Source organism: Megalobrama amblycephala, linkage group LG16, assembly GCF_018812025.1.
Source record: "Megalobrama amblycephala isolate DHTTF-2021 linkage group LG16, ASM1881202v1, whole genome shotgun sequence".
NCBI classification, from domain to species: Eukaryota; Metazoa; Chordata; class Actinopteri; order Cypriniformes; family Xenocyprididae; genus Megalobrama; species Megalobrama amblycephala.
Window position 1 is genome coordinate 7,830,938 of NC_063059.1, and position 27,519 is coordinate 7,858,456.

The 27,519-nt window shown below is 41.7% G+C and overlaps 1 protein-coding gene across 1 annotated transcript; it reads right to left on the reverse strand.

The window, feature by feature from the left end:
* On the reverse strand, positions 1–27,519 carry LOC125249534 (ladderlectin-like). Its single transcript, XM_048161844.1, has 5 exons — positions 27,153–27,519; positions 26,864–26,955; positions 687–812; positions 411–522; positions 1–222 (listed from the first exon to the last, which is right to left on the reverse strand). The coding sequence occupies exons 1-5, from the start codon at positions 27,211–27,213 to the stop codon at positions 137–139; spliced, it is 477 nt and encodes a 158-aa protein (XP_048017801.1). The 5' UTR covers positions 27,214–27,519; the 3' UTR covers positions 1–136.

Below are 27,519 nucleotides of genomic sequence, written 5' to 3' on the forward strand. Positions count from 1 at the left end.
CACATGATTTGCTTTATCAATGCTTGTATTAACTTGGAGTGTTTCAGAGAAGATATTGAGAAGTTTAGAAGAGACTTGATTTCAGAATAACATTTGCAAAGATAAGATCAGAAAAAGTAAATGTAGTTCAATCAAATCACTGTGGAACTGCACAACCAACCCTCTTAGCACAGAAATAGCTCTTTAAGATTGAACAGGGCGCATCATTCCAGCAATGGTAATCTGTAGAGTGGAATAATGAAATACATTATTCTGATCATTATAGAGTGTTAGAATCAAAATAAAATAGAATGTTCAACTTAAGGCACTTTGTGAAATCCACACGAGTTATTTCATGTTACTGTATGATATGAAGTTATAGTATTGTAAATTATAATTTAAAGTATTCAAAAAACAGACTGCATTCTTACGGGAGTTGTTGATGTCCAAACAGGTCTCGGGCTGTAGTGAATTGTTAGGTTCTCCAGGGCACCAGTTGGTATATGAAAATGCAGTTCCATCAGTCCACAACCACTGTCCGTCCTAAAGAGTGGAGAGAGTGAATACAAAGAGTGCACTACTGTAGTCAGACTTAGAAAAAGCCAATAAAGTTCATCTTTGAAGTCAAACCATCTACATTAGAAAGTGTTTATAGCAGAAATGTCAGTTAAGACAAACAGGTCTCTATAGGACACAAGTTAACTTACTTGTACACCATCATGACCACCAACCCAAGAACGTGTGTCAGAAGAAGGCAACATGCCCAGCAGGAAATTATGTTCCAGTTTATTATGCACCGATGCAAGATTCGCACCAAGACTTTGACAGTTTCTCTAAAGAGACAGATTTTTTTTTATCAATACAAAATCTAATCTTTTTAGCATAAAAGCATAAGACTTTTTAAACAACATTTTATACATTTGCAAACAATGTCTGCTCTGATTATTTGCTCAGTATCAGTTTTCTGTATTTATTTTTGCAAAAAGAAAGTTTTACTCTAAAAAAACAACAATTTCCACTTTATATTAAGTGCCTTTAACTGATATGAACTAACATTTAAATTAATCACTTGATACCTTAGAATAACTATACATCTATCCAGCACTTCTCAAAGTCCGGAGCCGGAGGGAATTCAATTCGGACCCGCCTCAATTTCGTATTTCAACAGCGGTAATTGTGTTAAGGGATTAAAAGTCTGGATTTCCTACTTTGATAAACGCATGTCAGCATCATTTGTTTAGTGTTTTATGTCTTTTTGGAGATGGTCTGAAATTAAAGCGAAGGCGAGATATTTAAAGTTCCCTTTCGATACTTCACTCGTACTGTGTATGGGGAAAGGTCTCCTTTTTCCCCGTTACTGAAGCCTTTTTCAATAACGCAGTGTAACTGCATCGTCATTGGTTCACTCATAGACAAGTTGTTGAACCAATGACGGCGCGGCATAGCTGCTATGGCGACAGAGCGCGCAAATATTCCCGCCGAAATGGTTCTCTCTCCTTCAGCGACGACTTCACATCGCTCCTCGCTGATCTCCGGCTGAAGCCTTCGCCGCCTGGAAGAAGCTCGCCTGGAAAGAAGCTCTCGCCGCCGTCGAAGAGGCTCCCGCAGCGGACTGCTGAGCTCGCCGAGGAAGAAGCGCCAGCGCCCTCGTCGACTGCCGCCTCGAGCGCCGTCTCGAGCCGCCCGCTTCCCGCTTCCGGCCGCCTGCCAGCCCGTCTCCTGCCGCCATCCGGCGCGCCTAAAAGAGCGATTTTCCCGCGGTTTATTGCCGCTCTAAAAGAGCTTTCCAACAGCGGTTTTCACTGCTCTAGCGGCCCTCGCCGCTCTAAAAGAGCCCCTCAAACGCCGTTTTCACGGCGGCGGCGTTGTTACAAATGCCGCGCCACTCGTGTGGCACATGCAGAGCCCCTCTGCATGACGACGACGGTCACGGTGAGTGCGTCGGCTGCCTGGGCAGACCCCATGCAGAGGCCGCGCTCACCGGGACCTCGTGTTCTCACTGTGAGAACATGAGTCTCGCCTCTCTGCGCTCGCCGCTTGCGCCCTCCCGTCTTCTTCCTCCCGCGAGCCGGCTAGGAAGAGACGGCGGGGTAGAGCGGCCCAGTGCACGGAGTTGGATGACGTCACGCCGGCTTCCCCGCGTGCCTCACCCTCTCCCCGAGAGAGCAGTCCCCCGTCCTGTTCTCCCGCCCTGAGCTGCATCCCTTGGCAGATGCGAGCGACCTCATCTCTTTTGGCGGTTCTGAGGACGAGCCGCTTGATGACGTCATGTCTCTCGCGGCCTCTGAATCCGAAGGTTGGGCCGGTGATTCTGACCCCGCCCGCCTTCCTTCGCTGGAGCCCATTGACTGCAAGCCGGGTATGGATGCCGAGCTCTTCTGCATCCTTTCGAAAGCAGTAGAGGTTTTGGACCTCGAATGGGCTCCGCCAGAGGAGCCATCACGGAGCAGGCTCGATGAGTGGTTCCTGCCGGGTTCCCGCCAGGCCCCTTGTCAACGCGCCGCACCGTTTTTCCCAGAGGTTCACAATGAGCTGACGAAGTCATGGCGCGCCCCGTATTCTGCCCGCCTATGTACTACGCATTATTCAGCTCTCACCTCTGTGGATGGCTCTGAAGAGAAGGGTTACGAGCATTTACCGCCCCTGGACGAAGCGGTGGCGGCTCACCTCTGTCCCCCCACGGCTGTGGGTTGGAAAACTAAGAGGGCCCTTCCATCCAAGCCCTGCAGGACCACTTCTGCCCTGGCTGGCAGAGCATATACGTCCGCGGGCCAGGCTGCCTCAGCGCTGCACGCCATGGCTATTCTCCAGGTGTTTCAAGCGAAGCTCCTCCGTTCTCTGGATGAGTCCGGCGTCGATGCACCTGCCTTCCGTGACCTCCGCAGCGCCACTGACTTAGCCCTGCGTGCCACAAAGGCCACAGCTCAGGCCATTGGACGATCCATGGCCAGCCTGGTCGTGCTTGAGCGCCATTTGTGGCTCAACCTGACCGAGATTAAGGAGATGGACAAGACGGCCTTTTTGGATGCCCCGGTCTCTCCTTCTGGTCTCTTCGGGCCAGCAGTAGAGAGCTTTACGGAGCGTTTTACTGCAGCACAAAAGTCATCTCAGGCTATGCGACACTTCCTGCCTAAACGCCCTAGCTCCACGTCTGCTTCCAGCCGCCCCAAGTCTGTGCCGGCTCAGCAGAACAAAACTGCCCCCTCTACCTCTCAGGCAGCACCACCCAAGGAACAGCGCCATCGTAAGCGCTCCTCCTTCCCGAGGCAATGTCAGGGACCCCGGCCTAAGATTACGTTGGACCCGACGCCTCCTAAGCCCTCCTGATATTTCAGGAAGGAAGAGGATGGGGCAAAGTCTCGCCACGGCCGGACCACCCCAAAAGCTCTTTCGTTCCACCCCCCCTCCGCCTCGTTCAGCTCCGGGCGTGGGAGATATGTTCAGTGTTGTACTAACTGGGCCCAGTGCTGCGTCCATGCAAAACGTTATTCTTATGGCGAACACTATGAATATTGTACCTTCTCTAAGAAAGAGCGAAGTTCCTCTTCCACTCTCCCCGCTGCACGGGCCCCCGATTGGCGGCCCGTCACCCGATACCATTCAGCCCCTTGTCACGCGGGCCGAGGCCTGGTGGGCCATCCCCGGAGTGTCAAGCTGGGTTCTGGGAACCATAAGTCGAGGCTACTCGCTTCAGTTCGCCCGAAGGCCCCGCGCTTCAGCGGGGTGCTTCAGACTTCAGTCAACACGGACGACGTTCATGTCCTCCGAGCCGAAGTCATGTCTCTTCTGAGGAAAGGAGCTATAGAAATAGTCTCCCCCTCAGAGAGCAATTCGGGGTTCTACAGCCGTTATTTTCTAGTTCCCAAAAAAGATGGCGGTCTCAGACCCATCTTAGATCTCAGGCTCTTGAACCTCTCCCTCATGAGACGGAAGTTCAAGATGCTAACGCTGAAGCAGATCCTCGCGCAGGTTTGCCCCGGGGACTGGTTCTGCTCGCTGGACCTGAAAGATGCATACTTTCACATCCAGATAGCCCCCCATCACAGGCGATTCTTGAGATTCGCGTTCGAGGGTGTGGCTTACCAATATATGGTCCTTCCGTTCGGACTGTCCCTAGCTCCTCGCACTTTTACCAAGTGCATGAACGCGGCGCTTTCCCCACTGAGACAGATGGGAATCCGGGTTCTCAATTACCTCGACGACTGGCTCATCCTAGCCCAGTCACGAGCCGAGCTGGAGCATCACAGATCCGTGTTACTCAGCCACTTGGAGTGCCTGGGTCTCAGGGTCAACTTTGCCAAGAGCTCACTGCTCCCCAGCCAGCGTATAACGTTCCTGGGTGCAGTTTTCGACTCAGTCCGTATGATGGCTGTAGTATCTCCAGAGCGCGCTCTGGCCATTCAGCAGCTCGCGGCATCGGTCAGGAACAGAGCCTATTTCCCTCTGAAGTTTTTCCAGAGGATGCTAGGGCTGATGGCTTCCGCCTCCCCGGTTCTGCAGCTCGGCCTTCTTCGGATGCGGCCTCTGCAGTACTGGTTGAAGTTCCGGGTCCCTCCTCACGCCTGCGTCTCAGGGTCAATCAGGCCTGTTTGGCGGCTCTGAAACCCTGGATGAACCCTGTATGGTTCAGCCAAGGGGTACCCCTACAGGCGGTGTCCAGAAGGACGGTGCTCTCAACGGATGCGTCCAACACAGGTTGGGGCGCTCTTTGCGAGGGCAGACCGGCCTTCGGCTCGTGGTCTCACGAGGAATGCCATCTGCACATCAACTGCCTCGAGATGTTGGCAGTGATTCGAGCCCTTCATGCGTTCCAGGCACACCTGACAGGGCGCCACGTCTTAGTCCAGTCGGACAGCATGACAGTGGTGTCATACATAAATCACCAGGGCGGTCTTTCGTCCAGCCGCTTATGCGCTCTGGCGAAGCGTCTTCTGGAATGGGCATCACCGAGGTTTCAGTCGCTCAGGGCGACTCACATACCCGGGAGAACAAACTTGGGAGCAGACATGCTATCTCGGAGCAATGTCCCCTCAGACGAGTGGATGCTCCACCCCCAGACGGTTCTCATGATCTGGGAGTTCTTCGGAAAGGCAGAGGTAGACCTCTTCGCTTCAGAAGGCAACTCTCACTGCCTAATTTATTTCTCGAAGGAGGAAGATGCGCTGGCCCATGTCTGGCCCAGCACCCTCCTTTACGCTTTTCCCCCGATCGCTCTGATCCCACAGGTCATCAGACGAATCAGGGAAGACAAGCACAGAGTCCTCCTGGTGGCCCCGCTCTGGAGGAGCCAAGTTTGGTCCTCAGAGCTGTTCAGGCTTTCCACAAAAGCTCCGTGGCCGATCCCCCTGAGACGGGACCTCCTCTCTCAGGTGAACAGGACGATTTGGCATCCCCAGCCAGAACTCTGGGCTCTGCACCTCTGGTCCCTCGACGGGAGCCTGCTAACCTCCCCGGGGACGTGCTGAATACCATTTCTCAGGCAAGAGCTCCGTCCACGAGACGCCTCTACGCCCAGAAATGGTCGGTCTTTGTTGACTGGTGTTCTACACGCAACATAGACCCAGTGGAGTGTGACGTATCTCCGATACTGTCTTTTCTCCAGGAGCGTTTGAATCTGGGTCGCACCCCTTCAACGCTCAAAGTTTACGTAGCAGCCATTGCAGCGTTTCACGCTCCTATCGCTGGCCAGTCAGTGGGACGAAACAACCTTGTGGTGCGTTTCTTGAGAGGTTCTAGGCGATTAAATCCTCCTCGTCCTCTCACTGTTCCCACCTGGGACCTCTCTTTGGTCCTCAGAGCTCTTAAAGGGCCTCCCTTTGAGCCACTGCGTTCAGCTGACCTCAGGCCCCTGACACTCAAAACCGCTCTGCTACTTGCACTAGCATCGGTTAAGCGAGTTGGTGACTTGCAGGCCCTCTCCGTGAGCCCTGCATGCCTTGAGTTCGGGCCCAACGACTCCAAAGTCGTTTTGAAACCTAGGCATGGCTATGTCCCTAAGGTGCTCTCGACTCCATTCAGAGCACAGGTTATTTCCCTCTCAGCGCTTCCTCCCTCATCGGACGAGCAAGAGTTGGAACTACTCTGCCCTGTCAGGGCATTAAGGACCTACGTTGATCGATCACAGCCTTTTCGGCAATCTGATCAGCTCTTTATCTGCTTTGGTGGCCGCACCAAAGGGTCTTCGGTCTCAAAGCAACGTCTTTCGCGTTGGATAGTCGACGCTATTGCTCTTTGTTACTCCTCTATGGGCCTCGACTGCCCCATAGGAGTTAGAGCTCACTCTACTAGAGGAATGGCTTCCTCTTGGGCCTGGTCTAGTGGAGTTTCGATTAAAGACATCTGTGAGGCGGCCGGCTGGTCCTCGCCGTCCACTTTTGTCAGATTTTATCATTTGGACGTCCCGACCTTACAAGCTCGGGTCCTCTCGGTATGATCCAGCGGCCTCTATCGAGCTCCGCTTCATGCCACTCTGGGAGTTAACTCCCTTTTTGTAGTGTAACGAGGGTTCGACGGCTCCGGCCTTCTCACTTGTCCTCTGGTTCCCTCACGGTGCCCAAGACAAGTCCAGTCGTTCCCTGCCGTGGCACGGCGCGGTTGAATTCGTTCCCCATACGCAGTACGAGTGAAGTATCGAAAGGGAACGTACTCGGTTACTAACGTAACCTCGGTTCCCTGAGATACGGAACGAGTACTGCGTTACATGCCGTGCCACGAGGCTGCGGCTTCAGTGTCGTCGCTTCAGTCGAATGACCTGAAATCCTATGGCGAAACGCCCGCTTATATAGCCCTAAACCCCGCCCATTTCGGCGGGAATATTCGCGCGCTCTGTCGCCATAGGTCGCGCAGCTATGCCGCGCCGTCATTGGTTCAACAACTTGTCTATGAGTGAACCAATGACGATGCAGTTACACTGCGTTATTGAAAAAGGCTTCAGTAACGGGGAAAAAGGAGACCTTTCCCCATACGCAGTACTCGTTCCGTATCTCAGGGAACCGAGGTTACGTTAGTAACCGAGTACGTTTTCCTCGATGATTCAGTTGCTATGACATCCAGTGAGTGTCATTGGGCGCGAATCGCGCGACGCGACACTTGAATGGGTGTGGAGCAGTGGTTCTCAACCTGTGGCCGTCACGAATATAAATGCGGCTCGCGATATACCGACCACAATTAAAAAAAAAAAATATATATATATATATATATATAATAATAATAATAATATTATATATATATATATATATATATATATATATATATAGCATACAATTTCTTTTTGTTTTAAAATTTAAATTAAAGTGAATTAAATAAATATAAATGAGCTATAATGCTTTATTTGTCATAAAATAATTTTGGTGAGCATTTATTATTTTCAGACATCAGGCAATGTAGGCTAATGACGCAATCACTCAGTTAACGAAACAAACACAAGTGTGCGCTTAGGAAGAATTCAAACAGTAGCCATTCATTTTGTAAATTTAAGCCTGGTCAAAAATGGTCAAATTTGTTATTAGAGGAGAAAAACAAAATGAGGAAAATACAATGAAGGAACACATGCAAGAGTCACAACATCAGCATCGAAGGTAAGAAGAATGGAAGAATCAGTTGTTAATGAGCGAGGTCACACATCAGGGTATCTTCCGTTCATTCATGTTTTGATCATAGACAGTAAAAAAATATGGACGTAGCGTCCGTGACGTCACCCATAGAGTTCTGAACAGCAGTTTTGACGCCTAAATGAGGCCGCGGCCATCTTAGCTGCGCATCACCGCACGTCACTCCCGGATAACTGAAAATGGGCAAAGAGGCGGGGAGGTGGTTTGAGCTGATATGACTGGTTGCTGAAACCACGCCCGCCTAGCTCGACGTGACCATGTTAGCAAGCAAAGGAGCTAAATATCTATCTAAGATACGATCTAAAATATTAATGAAGATAAGTTTTATCATCAGAATGTTCTAAAGGTTTACTGTCAATCTACAGTGTTTTTTAAGATATAGATCCTCCAACACCAGTAGTGTTGGTTGTGCAAATAACAACATGGAAAATCAAATGGGACTTCATACCTTTATAATGAAATAGAGATCGCGAGATGAATCCAATCCATGGCACTTGGGTAAAATATGAGTGTCCATTGCAAAACAAAAAAACATTTCACATTTCTTCTGAATGATCTGCTCTCTGTTATCGTTCTTCAAGAAAGGATGCAATCTGAGCAGCCTTTATGTTGTAAAACTGTATACGATCGTATCTAACAAACAAATGAGACCGTGTCCAAAGTATATTTTTTTCAAAATAGTGCAGCAGTTTTAGTTATAATATCCAAGCAGTGCTGTCGGATTTTGATATCCTCCTGCCATTGTCATTGTAGTAAATCTCACAATCAAAACTTTCAGCCAATGCCACGATCCGACAACGTGTGTTCTGTCTCTTCCCCATGCATGCGCATCTACACAGACACACATCAGTCTCGAATATTATGCAGCAAGCCATATTTTATAATTGTATAAAATAATCGAGAAAAAAGCACAAAAACGGCTGAGATGCCAAATTCAGTGGCAGCTGAGGTAACATGAGGCTCACAGAGAGCAGTGCCAATCCACCTGTCACTCAAGTGACCACGCCCTTAATTATGCAGAACTTTAAGGCTTAATATAATTTAAACGGATAAGTTATAAAAAAATTCACCCCCCTCAGAGTTGTCATGAAGGGCAAAAATAGCAGTATAGACCAAAACCACAATTTGAACCAACTTGTAAACATGTTTTTTTCTGCTATAAACTTGGCCAATTTAACATGGGACTCTATGAGATTCTGCTCTCTTTTGGAGCCTGTCCCTAGCGGCCAGTCGATGAATCGCAGTTTAAGTTACTTCCGTATTGGCTTCACGAGAGAAAGGGGGAGGTTGCCGCTTGGTTTTGATTTGATATAGAGAATACGAACCGACGTCACGCCTCGTTGCATGCCGGGGCGGCGCCGCCATTTTGACAGGATCGCCCTCTATTACTCGTACTGAAATTAATACAGATTCTTGCTTACCTTTTGTTTTGTTTCTGCCATTAAGTGGAACGTTAACATTTTTAATGGTATCGTTTGCAGGGAATAGAAGCTATTTTATCGCGTCGCATGATCATTTTATTTATTTTTATTTTTTTTTCACTGAAGTTTTGTAGAATTTCGTTTACAATGTTGATCTGTTTACCGTGTCGCACGCTGGACGCTCACCACAGCTTCAGCCATCGTATGAATATCCAAATAAATCTATGTGATCAACACACTGAGAAAAGTCGATTCATTTATATGTTGGAAACGTTTAAATGGTGCTTAAACGAGCATACTGAGTAGGCCTACAACTGTTGTCATTGTAATCCCCCTTTTCCACGATCACAGATGAGGAGAATTAGAGATTGTGGGTCAAATTCAGCGGACACGAACACAATGTATTTTTATATTTATTTTAACAAATGACAACCACACTAAGCAGTTTCATACCTTTATAAAAACCATTATGAAGAAAATGTATAAAATGCTTGCATTTTAAGAGATACTGAAAGTTTATATTTGGTCTCATCCGTTTTTCAGCATGTGCTTTATTTGTAAATAGAATTTGGTCTCTTTAATATCAGTCTAAGTGCATTAAGCCTTTTCTTGAGAGGACACGAGAGGAAAGCCTTTTTATAAACGTGTGGCGTTCATATTTTGGGCTCATTTGCGTATCTCCACGCAGTATGCTTTAATAAATATACAGAATTGTTCGTTTGTCACATGAAGCGTTTTTCTTGTTAAGCATTTGAATGTCCCAGTCAAGTTCTGCTAATTCACGAGCGCAGTGAGAGTCAGACTTGCAAAGGTAATGTTAATTATTAAACCAAACGAAATCAAAATGTTCAAAAACACTTAGCAATGTGATTCTTTTATTGAGTGATAAGCAGTGGGTTTAATCAGTGCAATTATGAATAGATTTGCCATCCGAATAATCAGGGTATCTTCCGTTCATTCATGTTTTGATTTGATATTGAAATCAGAAAAATGAGAAAACCGCACATTTTGACAAAACTGGCTTGATTTTCCTTTTTTCGTTCTGGGGTTGAAAACAAATAAGCAGTTTGAAAATTCGATCTCTACATGTGGGCGGAAATGAAACGCCTCTTTCCGCTGATTGGTCAACCAGATGTCAAACCATGTCGTCATCAGTTGTTCATCGGTTCCGCTCAACAGAATAAAAGTCCCTCGCTCTACAGCTGTACAGATTCTTAACGCGTTTATTCTACATTTAATCTAGTTCTATTGAAATATTAATTTACTTTGCTGCTGCACACAATTACCCCATTCTACAACTTTAGCACACTGCCTGTTTTATTGAAGTGACCAACTATAAAAATCTAGCGAAGCTGCTCGACGCACTGGGCAGCGAATGTTAGCCTGGTAATACCAGACTCTGCTACTTCACTTTGCTTCGTAGACAGAGTCTGGAATGGCATAATAGAGAAGTGTTTTCTCTCTCGCTAGGGGACGCTTGTCTGAAGTTTAAAATCATTGGTTACCCGTAAGCCAATCAGATACGTTTAGTTATGACGTATGTTATCCGCCTGTACAGCCGCATCGAAGCACAGACATCATGCATCGAACTCAAATCTATGATTGAACTTCCACTGTAAACCTGTTGTAAACACATGATGATGTGAGCGAAATACCGGAGTGAACATGGCTGTAAACGACTTTTGCAGATTATGCGAAGTTAATGCATCCCGAAGTTTGCATCCCGTGTCTCGTTTCCCATTTCCGCGGTCGTTTCGGTTTTCGATTTCTCTAACCTACAATGTAAAACTCGGCGCTTAGCATCTACGTCACGGCTCTCAGCCCGCCCTCTGTTCGTTGATTGGCCCGGCTGTTTCCAGACCGGTGGCAAACACAAAGCTCTGACGCTGTATCAGACTGAGTACAGAAGCGAAATGAAATTGAGCGGAAGTAGGAAGTCTGACGTAGTCAGGCTAAGCGAATGTATAGGCATACATTGAATTAAAAAGTGCAAATCAGTAGTCGATGTAAATATGCAGCAGTCATAACTTTTGTTTTAGACAACACCCTGAGTTTTGGACATGGGATGAATTTGAAATATGACAGATATGAAAATATATTACATGCTATTAGTTCATCAAAGCGGTGCTATAGAGAGATGGACTTAAAATGCGAATTGGATGATTTGATGACGGAGGTGAACTCGTTTATGCCAATTTGAAATAGGCCATCACACATTTAAAAAAAGTAAAATAAATAAAGGGAAAAATGTTAAAACAGTGTTAAAAAATAACCATTATAGTGCTCTCTTAAGAAGATATCAATTATACTTTATCAATATTAGGCTATATATCAAAACCCTGAAATAACACTAACAATAATGAGATAAAGAGTATTTTTATAGCCTATTTATTGTCATCTGTCTGTGTCAGAAATTAACTGTAATTGATTTAATTGATTTTCAGGGGATTTTTCCCTAATCTTATTAAATATGTATGCTTTCTTTTATGTTAAGTTCTTAAATTTAGTCAATTAAATTAGAATAATATGACGCTATAGGTTGTTACCAATTAAATCAGTATCAACCAGGCTTGCAGAGGTGTCAAAGAAGCACCACCTGCAGTTGCTTTTAGATTTATGAGTTGTTAGATTGCTCAGAGAGGGCAGTATATGTGTAGGAATTAAAGTTTAGTCGGCAGAGAAATTAAAACACCGGTTTGTGTGACATTCATTAATACTCAGTATTAATGAATAATGAAATAAACTCAGAATATTGCCTTAAACAAAAGTTATAACTTTAAGAAAAGGAAAAAAAAATAGCATGTTGCCTATTATATATATATATATATATATATATATATATATATATATATATATGATACACAAGGATAACTGAATATTTGACATTTGACATGTCCTACACTTCTCTATGAAAAAAAAAAATAGAAACAAAATAGAATTGGCATAATATTCATAGCCTATCTATCATTTCATATCCATCCCATGTTGTCTAAAACAAAAGACATTTTTACACTCAATGTTTCAAAGTTGTAGGCTGGGGATAGGCTAGTTGTGTGAGGCTGCAAAGTAAATTAATATTTATGAGATAAACTAATATTTCTCATGATGAATTAATGTCTACACAGAATTAAGCCCCGACTCGAACGATTTGTGTCAAGCCATTCACTAGTCTGGCTATTTGATGAGAAAGACATAAAATGTAGAATAAACGCGTTAAGAATCCGTACAGCTGTAGAGCGAGGGACTTTTATTCTGTTGAGCGGAACCGACGAACAACTGATGATGACATGGTTTGACGTCTGGTTGACCAATCAGCGGAAATAGGCGTTTCATTCCCGCCCACATGTAGAGATCGAATTTTAAAACTGCTTATTTGTTTCCAACCCCAGAACGAAAAAGAAAAATCAAGCCAGTTTTTTGTTTTTTCGTTTTCATTTTAAAAATGAAAAACGAAAAAATGTGCGGTTTTCTAATTTTTCTGATTTCAATATCAAATCAAAACATGAATGAACGGAAGATACCCTGATTATACCCTGATTGTCATTAATGCTGCATCGATAATTGTGATAGTAACTCAGATCATCGTTCTGAGAGAAAAGAAGACAGTGAAAAATGTTTTTTCGCCTTTTCTACGTGTAAAAGGTCCGTGTATCTTTTGGTCATTCGTTTTTTGATTTAATAATGAAATCGGAAAATGAAAAACGGCACCTTTTTCGTTTTTCATTTTTTTCAAACAAAACGAAAAACAAGAATTCGGCTTGATTTTTCGTTTTTCGTTCAGGGGTAGAAAATGAATAAACAACTTGAATATTTGATCTCAACATGTGGGCGGGAATGAAACGCCCCTTTCCGCTGATTGGTCAACCAAACATTAAACTGTGCCGTCATCAGTTCTTCCGCTGTTCAGAGCAGCAGAATAATAGTCCTTCGCTGCGATGGATTTAACGCGTTTATTGCAACTATATAATCACTTTTAAATGTACATTTAATCTTAATCTCTATCTCTCAAACAGCCAGACTAACGAATGACTTGAGACACAAATCGAGGCAGAGCCTATAGACAAGGCTTTCTTCTGTGTGTCCATAAAAACGCGTGTTTAGCTCAGAAATATAATCATTATACTAGTTTATCTCAGAAATAACAATTTACTTCGCACCTGCACTCACAACTACCTAATAGCCAACACCTTTGACACACTGCCTGTTTTATTATTGCTGACCACCATCGTAGTTAATGTTCACAGCACATCTATTATAGTTCTAATATGATTTTTATTCAGTCAACAGATCAGGCGCGCAGATGGCACTGGGGACGGGGGGACATGTCCCCCCCAGATTCATAGTGACCCGATCCGTCCCCCCTACGAACGGGGCAGAGCAAGATGACACACAATAATAATCTACACCGGTCACTATTACTTTGTAGTCACGTTCTCACTACACGCTGTTCTGCTGTCAATAAACACACGATACCTGACGTTTACGCTCTGTGTGTGTGTGTGTGTGTGTGTGTGTGCGCGCGCGCGTGCGTGCTTGGCTTGCTACGACTGCTGAGTGACGCCGGGAGGGTTGCCAGGTTACAACAAAACCCACCCAATTGCTACTCAAAACAAGCCCAATCGCGTTTCAGGGGGACTGCTTCCCCGGTAAAAATCACATTTGGTGTTGCTTCAACCCGCGACATGAAAAACAGCCCGCGGAAATAGTGATGAAGTAGCCCAATTCTGCGGGAAAACCCATATGGAAAACCGCGGACTTGGCAACGCGGGGTCCTATGAGGAGCTGGTAGCTGCCGACTGAGCTGACACCGACTGAGTCGGTGATTTCGGAATGAAGAGACAAAAAACAATCACCTCGTTTTTTTAAAAAAAACAAACAATGTAAGTATCCTGTGCCTGTTGACTTTCCCATATGTGGCAGGTTAGATTTTTTTGAAGGAGAATAGCTAGTTTGACAATAATGCCCTTACGAAAATGAACCATGGTTTTACTACAAATAAAACCAAAAAAATGTAGTTAAACCATGTAGTTAAACCATAGTTAAACCATGGTAACCACAAATTAACCATGGTTTTGCTACTCTAACTGAGTTTAACCATGGTATTTGTGGTAAAACTGTGGTTATATGAATGGTAGTCAATTAGCCAAACATAATGGAAATAATGTTTTATCTGATCATTTAACCCATTGTACTGTATAAATTGAGTTCACTGTCATGCAAGCCACTATAAAAATAATTATAATAAGTAAATGTGTGTGGTGCAAGGTTTATGCAAACAACAAATAAAGGCCTACATAAACTTTTGACATCCTCTTATAGCAGGAAATCATGTTTTTTTTTGTTTTTTGTATGGAGCAACGGAGGATATAGAGACATTAGTAAGATTGTTGATGGTGGTGCCCATATCATCTGCTGAGGCAGAGCGCAGTTTTAGTGGGTTACGCAGGTTGAAAACTTGGTTGCGATCAACCATGACACAAAAAAGACTCAATGGCATTGCTGTGTGCCATATTCACCAAGAGAGACTTGACAGACTGGACAGACAAGAAATTGCCCAGCAGTATGTTCATTTGGTCCTTCATTAAGTAAATTTGTTTGGCTGCACTAGACGGAATTTCTCATACTCCGTATACATACTTATTTTTATTTATGTAAATATGTTGTTGTTGTTATTTTATTATTATTATTATTATTTTGCACATAGGTTCTTTGCTTTTTTTGTTCATAATGATAGCCTTTCTATGCTGAGATAAGCAAATGTTTAAATAAAACATACTTTGCTAAAGACAAATTAAGTTTTGGTGGGTGATTGGCATACTAGTAAATAACAGTCTGATCATGCATTGCTAGTGGTGATCAGGTAGGCCTTTGTTTACCTTTGTTCATTGTTGTTTATCCGTGATTCCAAATAAGAATCCCCCAATGGCTTTTAAGTGCAAAGCATTAGCCCAAATTTTGCAAAGTAACTACTTGAGCACAAGTTAAAGCCCAAATTACGCCAAATAACTAATTGAGTTTAAATCATTTGCTGACAGCTTGGTCCCCCCCAGTTACAAATTCCTATCTGCGCCCCTGCAACAGATGGATATCATAATGCCATTATCTAATGTTTCAGTGATTGACTTTAGTGAAATATGAATTTGACATAACGATTTTACGGTGAACTTGTTTGAGTTGTATGAATAAAACCCTGAAATAAGACTTTGTACAATAAACCAGAGATGAAAGGTTTTCATATTTAATGCCATCTACCAGTGTCAGAAATTAACTTATATGGGACAAATGATTTTCAGGGGTATTATTTTTTTACCTTTATATATAATTTCTTTCCTAAACTTATTAAATATTTATGCTATCTATAATGTTAAATTCTTAAATGTAGTCAAATAAATTAGAATAATATGACAGGCTGTTATCAGTTAAATCAGTATCAGTCAACTGCATGATGCTTTCGGAGCTACTTACAGTAAATACATTTACACATTAATTACAACTGTATAATATAATGAGATTAATATTTTAAGCAACATTTTTATTCAGAAATATGAAATGACAAGATGAAATAATACTTGGATTATGAAAGTAATATTGCCACTAGGTGGCGGTAAGTCATTGTGTTATAGAAGGAGTCATTTATTAATTTGTCTATTCGTTCAAAGCGCTGATTCATACAGGAATAAAATCAAGTGGCTGCATGTCTATATTAATTGGTCACTGAATATCGTCAATGGGTTGTTCAAAGACTCTTATTCATTCAGGAATGAAACACTGTGTGCCTACTGCGAGTCAGTCACACAACGGTTCTGTGACTTTATTTGCTTTGGAAGTTTATTTGGCAGAGAAAATAACCGTTCTGTCTGCCATCTGTTAGCCGGCCAATACTTAATATTAATTAAATAATCTCAAATCTTCTTTACTTCTTTACATTCAATCGGGTTTGGGCCCATTTATTTTTGATCACAGTGCATACACACATACAAACTTTAAGTCCAAAAGTGCGCACATTTGTAGAAATGCACATTTACCTCATATTTCATTAGATAGAATAAGCCGGGCCGTACGCAGGGTTTCATAAACCGAGGTCAGAAAATGTAGTTTTCTAGGGGGGTACGGGGGCATGCTCCCCCGAAAATTTAGATTTCCCTGGTGTACATATGTGCATGTTTAAGACGTTTTTAAGGCCAACAAATTGGATAACAATTTAAAACCATGTCAACAAATACATGCATGCTCAGTTTTGAGGCAGCTTTAATCGCATGGTTGGTAATTTCATGACTTAGCTTACAACAGAACAACGACGGTCATTGCTCGTAGTTTCTTTTGCGCTTTATTTAAGCTATAATAAAGTAATTAAATGCAGCGCGCGCCGGCGCATTTGCGCATGCAATTCTTGAGTGTGCGCCTATCTCTGTGCTGTCGCGTGAGTCGCGCAGCGTTGCCACACAGATTTTGATAGGTGGTCAGCAATAATTAAACAGGCAGTGTGTAAAAGGTGTTGGCTATTAGGTAGTTGTGAGTGCAGGTGCGAAGTAAGTTGTTATTTCTGAGGTATAATGATTATAATAGCCTATTTCTGAGCTAAACACGCGTTTTTATGGACACGCAGCCTTGTCTATAGGCTCTGTCTCGATTTGTCTCAAGTCATTCGTCTTATCTGGCTGTTTGAGAGATAAAGATCAAGAGATAGAGATTAAGATTAAATGTAAATTTAAAAGTGATTATATAGTTGCAATAAACGCATTAAGTCCATCGCAGCGAAGGACTGTTATTCTGCTGCTCTGGGGTGCGTTTCCCGTACAACGATGCAACTCGCTGGTTTAACTACCATAGTACGATGCATCTTTAAAGAAATCAACTAGCTAGTCACTACTGTTTCCCGAAACCATGGTACCTGTGTCGCAAAACCATGGTTTGAACCACCTTGGTTGGAGCTGTCGTTATGACGTTCTTCTTCTTCTTCTTCGATCTAATGGCGGACTGGTGCTATGAACACATATCGCCACCTGCTGTAAATTTGGTTCTTTTCTCTTTTCGACTGCGCTTTCTTAGTGACGATGTGGAGTAATTACGTTAACAACTCAACATTCATTCTTTGCACAATAAAATATAAACATATATAAACACAATGTTGTCTTCTCTAATCCCAAAAATCTATAACTATTAATTTCACAATTTCATATTTATTAATTTCTTATTGAATATTGATAGATCAGCACAATTAAAATGAAAATAAATGATGGGTTTTACTGTTGATCAATGATCACTGTGATTGTTATACTATTGTGTACACCTGTTGCATATTTTGCTTAAGATCATTAGCCTACCTATTTAAGTCCCCTTGCCATACAGCTATGTGTTCATATGACCTATATGAAAATGACGCGAAAACCACAATTTTCAAAAAATGAAGTTACAGTTCTTTTGGAGGAGGTGGAGAATAAAAAAATACAGCTATTTTCAAAGCTGAAAAATTGTGTAACAAATGCTGATAAAAAAAAATCCTGGGCAGAAATCACCCAAAAAATAAATGCTGCTGGCTATGGTTATGAGCGAAGCCCAGAAGAAGTTAGAAAAAAGTGGACGGACTTCGCAAGTGTGACAAAACGGAGGGCTGCAGCACGTAGAAGGGAAGCAAAAAAGACTGGTGGGGGTATCAACTCCGTTCCTCCTCTGACTGCAGAGGAAGAGAGAGTTTTGGCCATCCTGGGGCCTGAGGCCTTGGAAGGGATCCCTGGAGGCATAGATGCATGTGCGTCAACCAGGCCTTTGAATTCAAAGTTGAGCCCTGGAACATCAGGCCCCCTCCACCCTGGCCCTGGAACATCAGGCCCCCTCCACCCTGGCCCTGGAACATCAGGCCCCCTCCACCCTGGCCCTGGAACATCAGGCCCCCTCCACCCTGGCCCTGGAACATCAGGCCCCCTCCACCCTGGCCCTGGAACATCAGGCCCCCTCCACCCTGGCCCTGGAACATCAGGCCCCCTCCACCCTGGCCCTGGAACATCAGAACCCCTCCACCCTGCCCCTGGAACATCAGAACCCCTCCAGCCTGCCCCTGGAGCATAGCAATGAGTCCTGGTCTTGGGCTATTGCTTCCTCCTTCTGACTCCCCTCAGTCTGAGGCCTCCTCATGTGCTGGGCAACGTCGTTCTGGCATTCCAGAAAACCAGCCATTAATCTCCCGCCAAAGGAGAAACAGGGGACGTTGTGGCTGCAGTGAGAAGCTGCTTCAGTCGGAGAAGAAGAAATTATCTGAACTCCAGGGAATCAGGAGAGAACTGAGGGCCCTGAAGGAGCAGAAAGGCCAACATCATCAGGAGGTTATGGCCTATAGGAGGGCTAAATTGGAACTCCTGCAACAACAAGCCAGCAAGCCCTCTTTAACCATGTTTCTACCAACCGACAGTAAGTGAAAATTGTGTTATTTACTCAGTATGGAAAGTCAAATCATGTGTGGCTGACAGCCATGTAATCTTTTTTTTTTCTTTTTTTTCAGATCCACAGATGTAACCCTCTTTTTTTTTTTTTTTTTTTTTTTTTTTGGCTACATTGTTGGCCATCATGCCTCACTTCTGGCAAATGGGGCTCTGGTGAAGCTGTGTGGTGCATGGCATTCAATTTGTTTTTGAGTGATGAAGTTAAAACCCTTCAGCAGTTGAACTGAAATACAAATAAATAAAAAATGTTATGGCCAAATATACTCTTTTGTAATATGTATTTCAAGTGCTTTTCTAATACACTGGGCATTCAGTTTAATATGAGGAAAAGAGCATACTATTGTAACTTGACTCAAAGTAGTATATTAATGCCATATAAAAATGCAGGCATTACTGAGTGAAGCTGAAGCATGTTTACCATGCCATGTCATCCTTTATTAAATACCTGAATAACGTGACCAAGCCTGATAATGAAACATATGAAATGGAACTTTGATTTTATTACTTAGTGGTGAGCCACCATCACATAGACCATAAAGTAAATGAAAATTTTGTTCATTCACAACATTAATATCATCAATGACAATATAAGCCAAACATAACACAAAACACTCTTAAGTACTAAGACTATTCTTAAGAGAAGAATGAAAATTATGAAATAACAGAATGACAACAGTCTATTTTAAAGCAAATCAACATATACAATATATTAATGTTGTACCTTATTACTATAACAAATCAAAGATGGTAATAATTAATTGTAGTAATTTAATTAATTTAGAATGATTATTAGCCAAGGTGTTTCTATTAACTCAAAAGCAGGTGTACTAATGCCTCTCCTAATAAAACAGTGTGTATGTGTTTTTCAAGTGCTCAACAATGGCAGCTTTACAAAGATTCTTACAGCTGGAGCACAGAAGGCGACTGAGAAGTCAATCAGTTTATATAAATGCCCACATAAGGACAAATTTTACCCCTCTTGACTCACTATCTGATGATGCAATTTTAAGAAAATTCCGTCTTCCAAGGACCAAGATCCTTGAATTATTTCAGATAGTAAAACCACACCTTCAGAGGGCAACAAGAAGAAACTACGCCTTAAGTCCAGAGGTGCAGTTGTTAGCTACACTGCGTTATTTTGCTGTTGGAAGTTTTATGGAGGTGGTGGGTGATGGCCTGGGGCTCAGCAAGTCTTCAGTCAGCAAAACTGTGACAACAGTAACACCTTTGCTTTTACAGCTGATGAAGAGCATCCTGGTTTTCCCCAAAACTCCCGAGGAAATACAGCTGGCCAATCAACAATTCTATGATCTTGACAACATCCCCAGAGTGATTGGCATCATTGATGGCACCCTAATCCCAGTATTAAGCCCTAAGGTAAATGAGCCCTTGTACATTTGCAGGAAGGGCTATCCAGCCATTAATGTTCAAGTAGTGTGTGATCACCAGGGAATGTTCACTGACATTGTGGCAAAATGGCCTGGAAGCACACATGACTCTTTTGCATGGGCCAATTCGGCAATTTGCCAGATGGCTGAAGAAGGTGGCTTTGGTGATAGCTGGCTCCTGGGAGACAGTGGATATCCTCTTCGCCCCTACCTCTTGACACCTGTGCAGCATCCAGCCACCATTGCAGAGGAAAGGTTTAATCAGGCCCATGGAAGGACACGCTCTATAGTGGAGAGGACTATAGGACTGTGGAAACAACGTTTTCGCTGCATCAGCAAGTCCAGTGGTGGCCTGAAGCTAAACCCCACCAAAAGCTGTTCTGTTATTGTGGTTACTGCAATTCTCCACAACATTGCAGTCAGGGAAAATGTCCAGCTTCCTGAGGAGGAAGTTGATGCCGTTGGAGCCGATGGTGAGGAAGATGCTGTTTCTGATGATGATGACGATGATGATGATCCTTTGAACCCACATCAAGGCAGAATGCATCCTGCAGGAGCAGAAGTCAGAGAACTTTTAATTCAGAATATGTTTGGATGGTAGGCTAATACAGTATTTTACAGTTTGGATACTGTGTTTTCTATTATTTGTTTAATTTAATCTGACATAACTTGTGTTAATAAATAATGTTGTTTATTTGCCTATGTTTTCCCCCAGCAGACTTCACTTAAATACTTTTGCAAACAATAAATATGTAGCCTATTTGTTTCTTATAACACCATGAGAATATTATATTCTACTACACAAAACTGCTTATTTATACAATTTTTCTTCATTCATTGACAAACAATATTGTGGTTTGAGTGTGTAATATTTTAAATAGCCTATGTTAACGTATGTAAATTAGCCTATGTTAACGTATGTAAATTAGCCTATAGGCTAATTTAGGATAGGCGCAATAAGCTTTTGCTTCTGCCTATTCCTTTTCAGACTTTATGTTGATTTATGTCATCATTTGTTAAATGTTTAAATGTCTGAATAAAATAAATCTGAATCTGCCTACGTTTCCTTAGCGCTAAGCACTGCATGTGTTGCGTATATGTGTAATGCTACAGTACAGATACAATTTAATATTTAAGGGTAAACCCCTTTTTGTAAAATATTGTTATATGACAATTTGTCTTTGGGAATTTAACAAAGCTACTCACTTGCACACTCACCGTTTCTTCGCACAAACGAAACCAAGACTGCGTCCCAACCGGCATAAATAATCCTTTCGGAGGGCACTTCGAAGGGAGAATAATTGCGATCGTCACGCTATTATATCGTTTCAAATAATTTGTAATGAAGAAAGCAAATTGTGTAAAACCTAGGCACCTCGACTTTAAGTCATCCAAATTACTTAAAGTGGATGGTGAAACCTTCGAAAGAAATAGGCTATAGGGTCGATAGCTCTGAATAGAACCAGGGTTGCCAACTTTGGGACTTTGGCTGGAGTGAGACTTTGTAAAAATTTCAGTTTACGCGTGTGCGCGGAGAAAATGTTTGGTAACCCTAATTTTAAAAATCAATGTCAGTCCATGTTTACTTAGTATCATTGGGGTGAAATAATTTATTTTATTTTTTGTCAGTTTTGTTACCTGACAGGGGCAGAGCCAGACATTGTAAACATTCGGGGCTTAGCCCAAATCTATATTTGTCCAAAGACATTTCAATTTTCTATTAATAGCTTTACTGACATGAAAGGAGCTTTTGTTGTCGTATTCTTGTTCAGAAAATGAACATTATTTGAGACTGTAATTTGTAAAACTTTGTTGGATGTACCTCCGCTAGGGGGTCCGGGGGCATGTCCCCCGGAAGAAAATTTTGTACATTTTAAGGTTAAATGCATCAATCTGGTGCACTCTGGAAACTCAAAATTAAGAGCTTCAACCCATGTACAGTGTGCAAATTGAACAAAGAAACAGCATTGCCTTGTACCTGGACATTAAAAAGGGTTCAAACATTTTTTTTTACAATACTTTTGTAGGCCTACTCATTTCTTTTTAAAAGATATATCCTTGAGCTTTTATTTTGATCACCAGCTGATCGCGTGCGCAAAGGCGCTCACTTCTCTTTAAAACACGCAGCACAGACTGTATACTTAATCACTGTCTTTTGCTGTTTTATAAAGGCACAAAGCCATATATCACAGTTTCGATTTTAGTTCGTTGGCAAACGTAGGCTAGTATGTTTTGAATTTTCAGTTCATTATGAAACGGTGGCGGCAGCAGCGGGTTTTTAATGGAAAACAATGAATGAATGTATCTGATAAATGTGCTAAAGTTGTCATATCGGTTGTTATATAACAAAACGTAACGTACTCGGTTACTTACGTTCCCTGAGAGATAAGGGAACGAGTATTGCGTTGCAAACGGGGGACATGCCCCCGGACCTCTCGAGAAAACTCCTTTTCTCGAGAAAATAACGGTCATGGTGTGTAAAGCAGAAGCAGCCTGGCCAGCGGCGGAGTGTGCACGATCCGGGAGTGCTGAAGACGTTCTGCGCGGCTTTGATGGGTGCGCGGCCTGGGGCGCGTTTCCCGAGCGAACTATGGTCGCAAATTCCGTCGTTGCCATTAGAGTTCAATGGGACTTACGACCATGGTTCACCAACGATGCTTTCGGGAAACGCACCCCTGAACAGCGGAATAACTGATGACGGCACAGTTTAATGTTTGGTTGACCAATCAGCGGAAAGGGGCGTTTCATTCCCGCCCACATGTTGAGATCAAATATTCAAGTTGTTTGTTCATTTTCTACCCCTGAACGAAAAACGAAAAATTAAGCCGAATTCTTGTTTTTCGTTTTGTTTGAAAAAAATGAAAAACAAAAAAGGTGCCGTTTTTCATTTTCCGAATTCATTATTAAATCAAAAAACGAATGACCAAAAGATACACGGACCGTAAAAACACCAAGGGAACACCAAGTCGAGGAGATGACGAGAAGACGCCGGATGAATCAGGGTATCTTCCGTTCATTCATGTTTTGATTTGATATTGAAATCAGAAAAATTAGAAAACGGCACATTTTTTCGTTTTTCATTTTTAAAATGAAAACGAAAAAACAAAAAACTGGCTTGATTTTCCTTTTTTCGTTCTGGGGTTGGAAACAAATAAGCAGTTTGAAAATTCGATCTCTAAATGTGGGCGGGAATGAAACGCCTATTTCCGCTGATTGGTCAACCAGACGTCAAACCATGTCATCATCAGTTGTTCATCGGTTCCGCTCAACAGAATAAAAGTCCCTCGCTCTACAGCTGTACGGATTCTTAACGCGTTTATTCTACATTTAATCTCTTTCTCATCAAATAGCCAGACTAGTGAATGGCTTGACACAAATCGTTCGAGTCGGGGCTTAATTCTGTGTAGACATTAATTTATCATGAGAAATATTAGTTTATCTCATAAATATTAATTTACTTTGCAGCCTCACACAACTACCCCCAGCCTACAACTTTGAAACATTGAGTCTTTTGTTTTAGACAACATGGGATGGATATGAAATGATAGATAGGCTATGAATATTATGCCTATTCTATTTTGTTTCTATTTTTTTTTCATAGAGAAGTGTAGGACATGTCAAATGCCAAATATTCAGTTATCCTTGTGTATCATATAATAGGCAACATGCTATTTTTTCCTTTTCTTAAAGTTATAACTTTTGTTTAAGGCGATATTCTGAGTTTATTTCATTATTCATTAATACTGAGTATTAATGAATGTCACACAAACCAGTGTTTTAATTTCTCTGCCGACTAAACTTCCAATGCAGATCAGAACCATTGTCTGACTGACTCCTAGCGTACAGAGCAGTGTTTCATTCCTTAATGAATCAGAGTCTTTGAACAAATCAGTTGACTGAGTGATTCAATGGCCCAAAAGATTATAGAGATCCAATTGATATATTCTTGAATGAATCAGCGTTTTGAACGAATCGCTTAAATAAATGACTCAATCATTAACACAATGACTTGCTGACACCTACTGGCGACATTAATTTCATAATCCAATTAACGTTTCATTTTGTCATTTAAAATTTTCTGTATTCAAAATGATGTGTAAAACATTAATATCATTACATTATGCAACTGTAATTCCTACACATATACTGCCTTCTCTGAGCAATCTAACAACTCATAAATCTAAAAGCAACTGCAGGTGGTGCTTCTTTGACACCTCTGCAAGCCTGGTTGATACTGATTTAATTGGTAACAACCTATAGCGTCATATTATTCTAATTTAATTGACTAAATTTAAGAACTTAACATAAAAGAAAGCATACATATTTAATAAGATTAGGAAAAAATCCCAAAATCCCCTGAAAATCAATTAAATCAATTACAGTTAATTTCTGACACAGACAGATGACAATAAATAGGCTATAAAAATACTCTTTATCTCATTATTGTTAGTGTTATTTCAGGGTTTTGATATATAGCCTAATATTGATAAAGTATAATTGATATCTTCTTAAGAGAGCACTATAATGGTTATTTTTTAACACTGTTTTAACATTTTTCCCTTTATTTATTTTACTTTTTTTAAATGTGTGATAGCCTATTTCAAATTGGCATAAACGAGTTCACCTCCGTCATCAAATCATCCAATTCGCATTTTAAGTCCATCTCTCTATAGCACCGCTTTGATGAACTAATAACATGTAATATATTTTCATATCTGTCATATTTCAAATTCATCCCATGTCCAAAACAAAAGTTATGACTGCTGCAGATATTTACATCAATCGGCTATGATTTGCACTTTTTAATTCAATGTATGCCTATACATTCGCTGCCCAGTGCGTTGAGCAGCTTCGCTAGATTTTTATAGTTGGTCACTTCAATAAAACAGGCAGTGTGCTAAAGTTGTAGAATGGGGGTAATTGTGTGCAGCAGCAAAGTAAATTAATATTTCAATAGAACGAGATTAAATGTAGAATAAACGCGTTAAGAATCCGTACAGCTGTAGAGCGAGGGACTTTTATTCTGTTGAGCGGAACCGATGAACAACTGATGATGACATGGTTTGACGTCTGGTTGACCAATTAGCGGAAAGAGGCGTTTCATTCCCGCCCACATGTAGAGATCGAATTTTCAAACTGCTTATTTGTTTCCAACCCCAGAATGAAAAAAGAAAAAAAATCAAGCCAATTTTTTGTTTTTTCGTTTTCATTTTAAAAATGAAAAACGAAAAAATGTGCGGTTTTCTAATTTTTTTGATTTCAATATCAAATCAAAACATGAATGAACGGAAGATACCCTGATTATGAAGAATCAGGGTAATTTTTTTGGTTAATTTTTGAGAAGTTCACAGAAAGGAAAATGTTTTTTTTTATTATTATTATTATTATTATTGTGAGTGTACAAAAATAATAGGCCTATTTAACCCTTCACATATTCGAATGGTTACATACAGCTCTGGAAAAAATTAAGAGACCACTCCAAGTTCAGAAATCAATGTTAAGTGGTCTCTTAATTTTTTCCAGAGCTGTATATGTGACCATGTCTGAGTATTTTAAGTTGTTTCCGCTTTTATAAAAATTCAAGTGAACGCGTCGGCGCCTCACGCGCACACAACATAGATGTTTTAGTATTAGAGAGGTAGCCTAGGTTATAATGCCGGTTTCTGCTTCAGTTTAGATTTAAATGAATTCGTTTTGGCTTAACGTTTATATATCTTTTTTTTTTCATGACTAAAATAGCTATGTAGTGGTCCCCATGGGCGTTTTTTTTTAAATTGCTTACACTACTTAGCCTATTTATTGCGACTTCAAAATAGAAAAAATAACTGTAGGCCTAGTTTTTTTTTTTTTTTTTTAAATCTGTGCTTCTCATCCGGTCCTCTGTGTATGGGTAGCGCAGTTTCACCATGCATATTAAACTACAAACAGCATTACAACAACCTGCGTGCTGATTAACTTTTCTGAAATAAATATTTCTGTGAAATACGCGTTATGTTGCACAGAAGAAAACCGATATATGACACATACTGATATACCAGCAGAGGACTGTTATTTTGTTGAACGAACTGATGATGACGTCACAGGCTCATTTGATTGACCAATCGGCTGAAAGGGGCGTGTAATGACCGCCCACATGGGGAAAACGAGTTTTGAAGTCGTGTTTCCGTTTTCTGTCTGTGACCCGAAAAAACGAAAATCGAGCCAAAATCTCGTTTTCCCATTTTTTTTAACAAACGAAAAAAAACGGGAAACGGCCGTTTTCTCGTTTCTGCGTAGGCCTATTTCATTTCAAATTGGAAAACAAACTATCAAAACGTACACGGTAAAGTACTTGACAAGCAAAACCTACAATTTCAAAAGACTGAACTGTGAATTCGATGTGTTTGTTTGATGTATTTTAAATCAGTAAAAATAACCGCATCCGCGCACCCGCGGCTAGAATGAGCCCGAATGAGCCCAACTCTGCGCGCGCTCGCTGATCCGATGCTGCGCGAAGGATTACGACATGACAGAATGCTTGATATCGTCAGAGATTGTAATTAGCCTACAGTGCACTCAGTGTTGTTTGTAAAAAGAGCTGAGTAACATGTGCTTAAGGCGTTTATGTGATTGGTGACTATTGCGATGCTGCTGAAGAGAGTCATATACAGTCATACAGAATTAAATAGCAACTTAAAGTGATTGATACAGTTTGTGTGTTCATTGAGCATTACTGATAATTATTGTAAAGCTAATGTCAGTAAGTTAGTTTTTATTTGTTATTTATTGTGTGCAACATCTAGGTAGGCTATAATAATAGTATTATCTGCTAATACCATAACATTAAATCTGATTGGTTTGCATTGGTGACGTCATATGTAAATTATATGCGGCCCGTGAGACTTGCACTTGGACCATTGTGCGGCCCACTGGGAAAAAAAGTTTGAGAGCCACTGCATCTATCTATATCTGTCCGTCTGTATATCTAGATGTAGTTAAAGACATCTAATATAAAGTGTGACCAAATCACCTTGTAACTAACACATTACCTCTGCTCTGATCCAGTTAGCCGGCTGAGAGATGTGCTTGTAGCATTGTAGCAGTCCAAAATTTGTCCATCCATAGGGGCATTTTTGGCGGACTGCATGCAGTACATAAACATTAGGGTTCTTTTAATATTCACACCAAGGAATCTTTTTATTTTTATTTATTATGTTATTATGTGCTGTGTACTTTAGACACTGTAAACTCCTCATTAATTATGCAAATATTAGTCAATGGAATATTGTACATTTGTTTTATTTATTTATTTTTTTTGCAAATAAATTTCTTGGTTACCTGCTGCATTCCCCATGGAGAAGATGACGAAAAGAAGCAGAAAACTTCTCAGCATTGCCATGATGAACCTGAAATGAATAAGCAGGAAAAGTTAGATGTCTGCATGCACACATTGTTAGATAAGAACGATGGAAGACCAGGGCGGGATGTAGTTAACAGTCTTTAATAAGAAAAGAAAATTGTCCTCACTGAGTAATTAGAACACAAATCACAGGCATTAAACAGAGCCAGAACGGAAACAGCAGACGACTGGATCAAAGAAAATCAGCATGAACGTCCACAAGGACAGAGGCAGGGACCCCGAGATGCATTCAGCCAGTCAGTGATAGTGAAGACAGCAGTCAGGGTGAAAAGCCAAGGACGAGCG

What these genes read in the sequence shown, in the direction of transcription:
- LOC125249534 (XM_048161844.1), bottom strand. Translation starts at nt 27,213, where the DNA reads ATGGCAATGCTGAGAAGTTTTCTGCTTCTTTTCGTCATCTTCTCCATG. An exon ending in CTCCATGGGGAATGCAGCAG is followed by an intron (nt 26,956 to 27,152) that starts GTAACCAAGAAA and finishes TACTGCATGCAG; the next exon opens with TCCGCCAAAAATGCCCCTAT. An exon ending in GTGGTCATGATGGTGTACAA is followed by an intron (nt 523 to 686) that starts GTAAGTTAACTT and finishes TCCACTCTTTAG; the next exon opens with GACGGACAGTGGTTGTGGAC.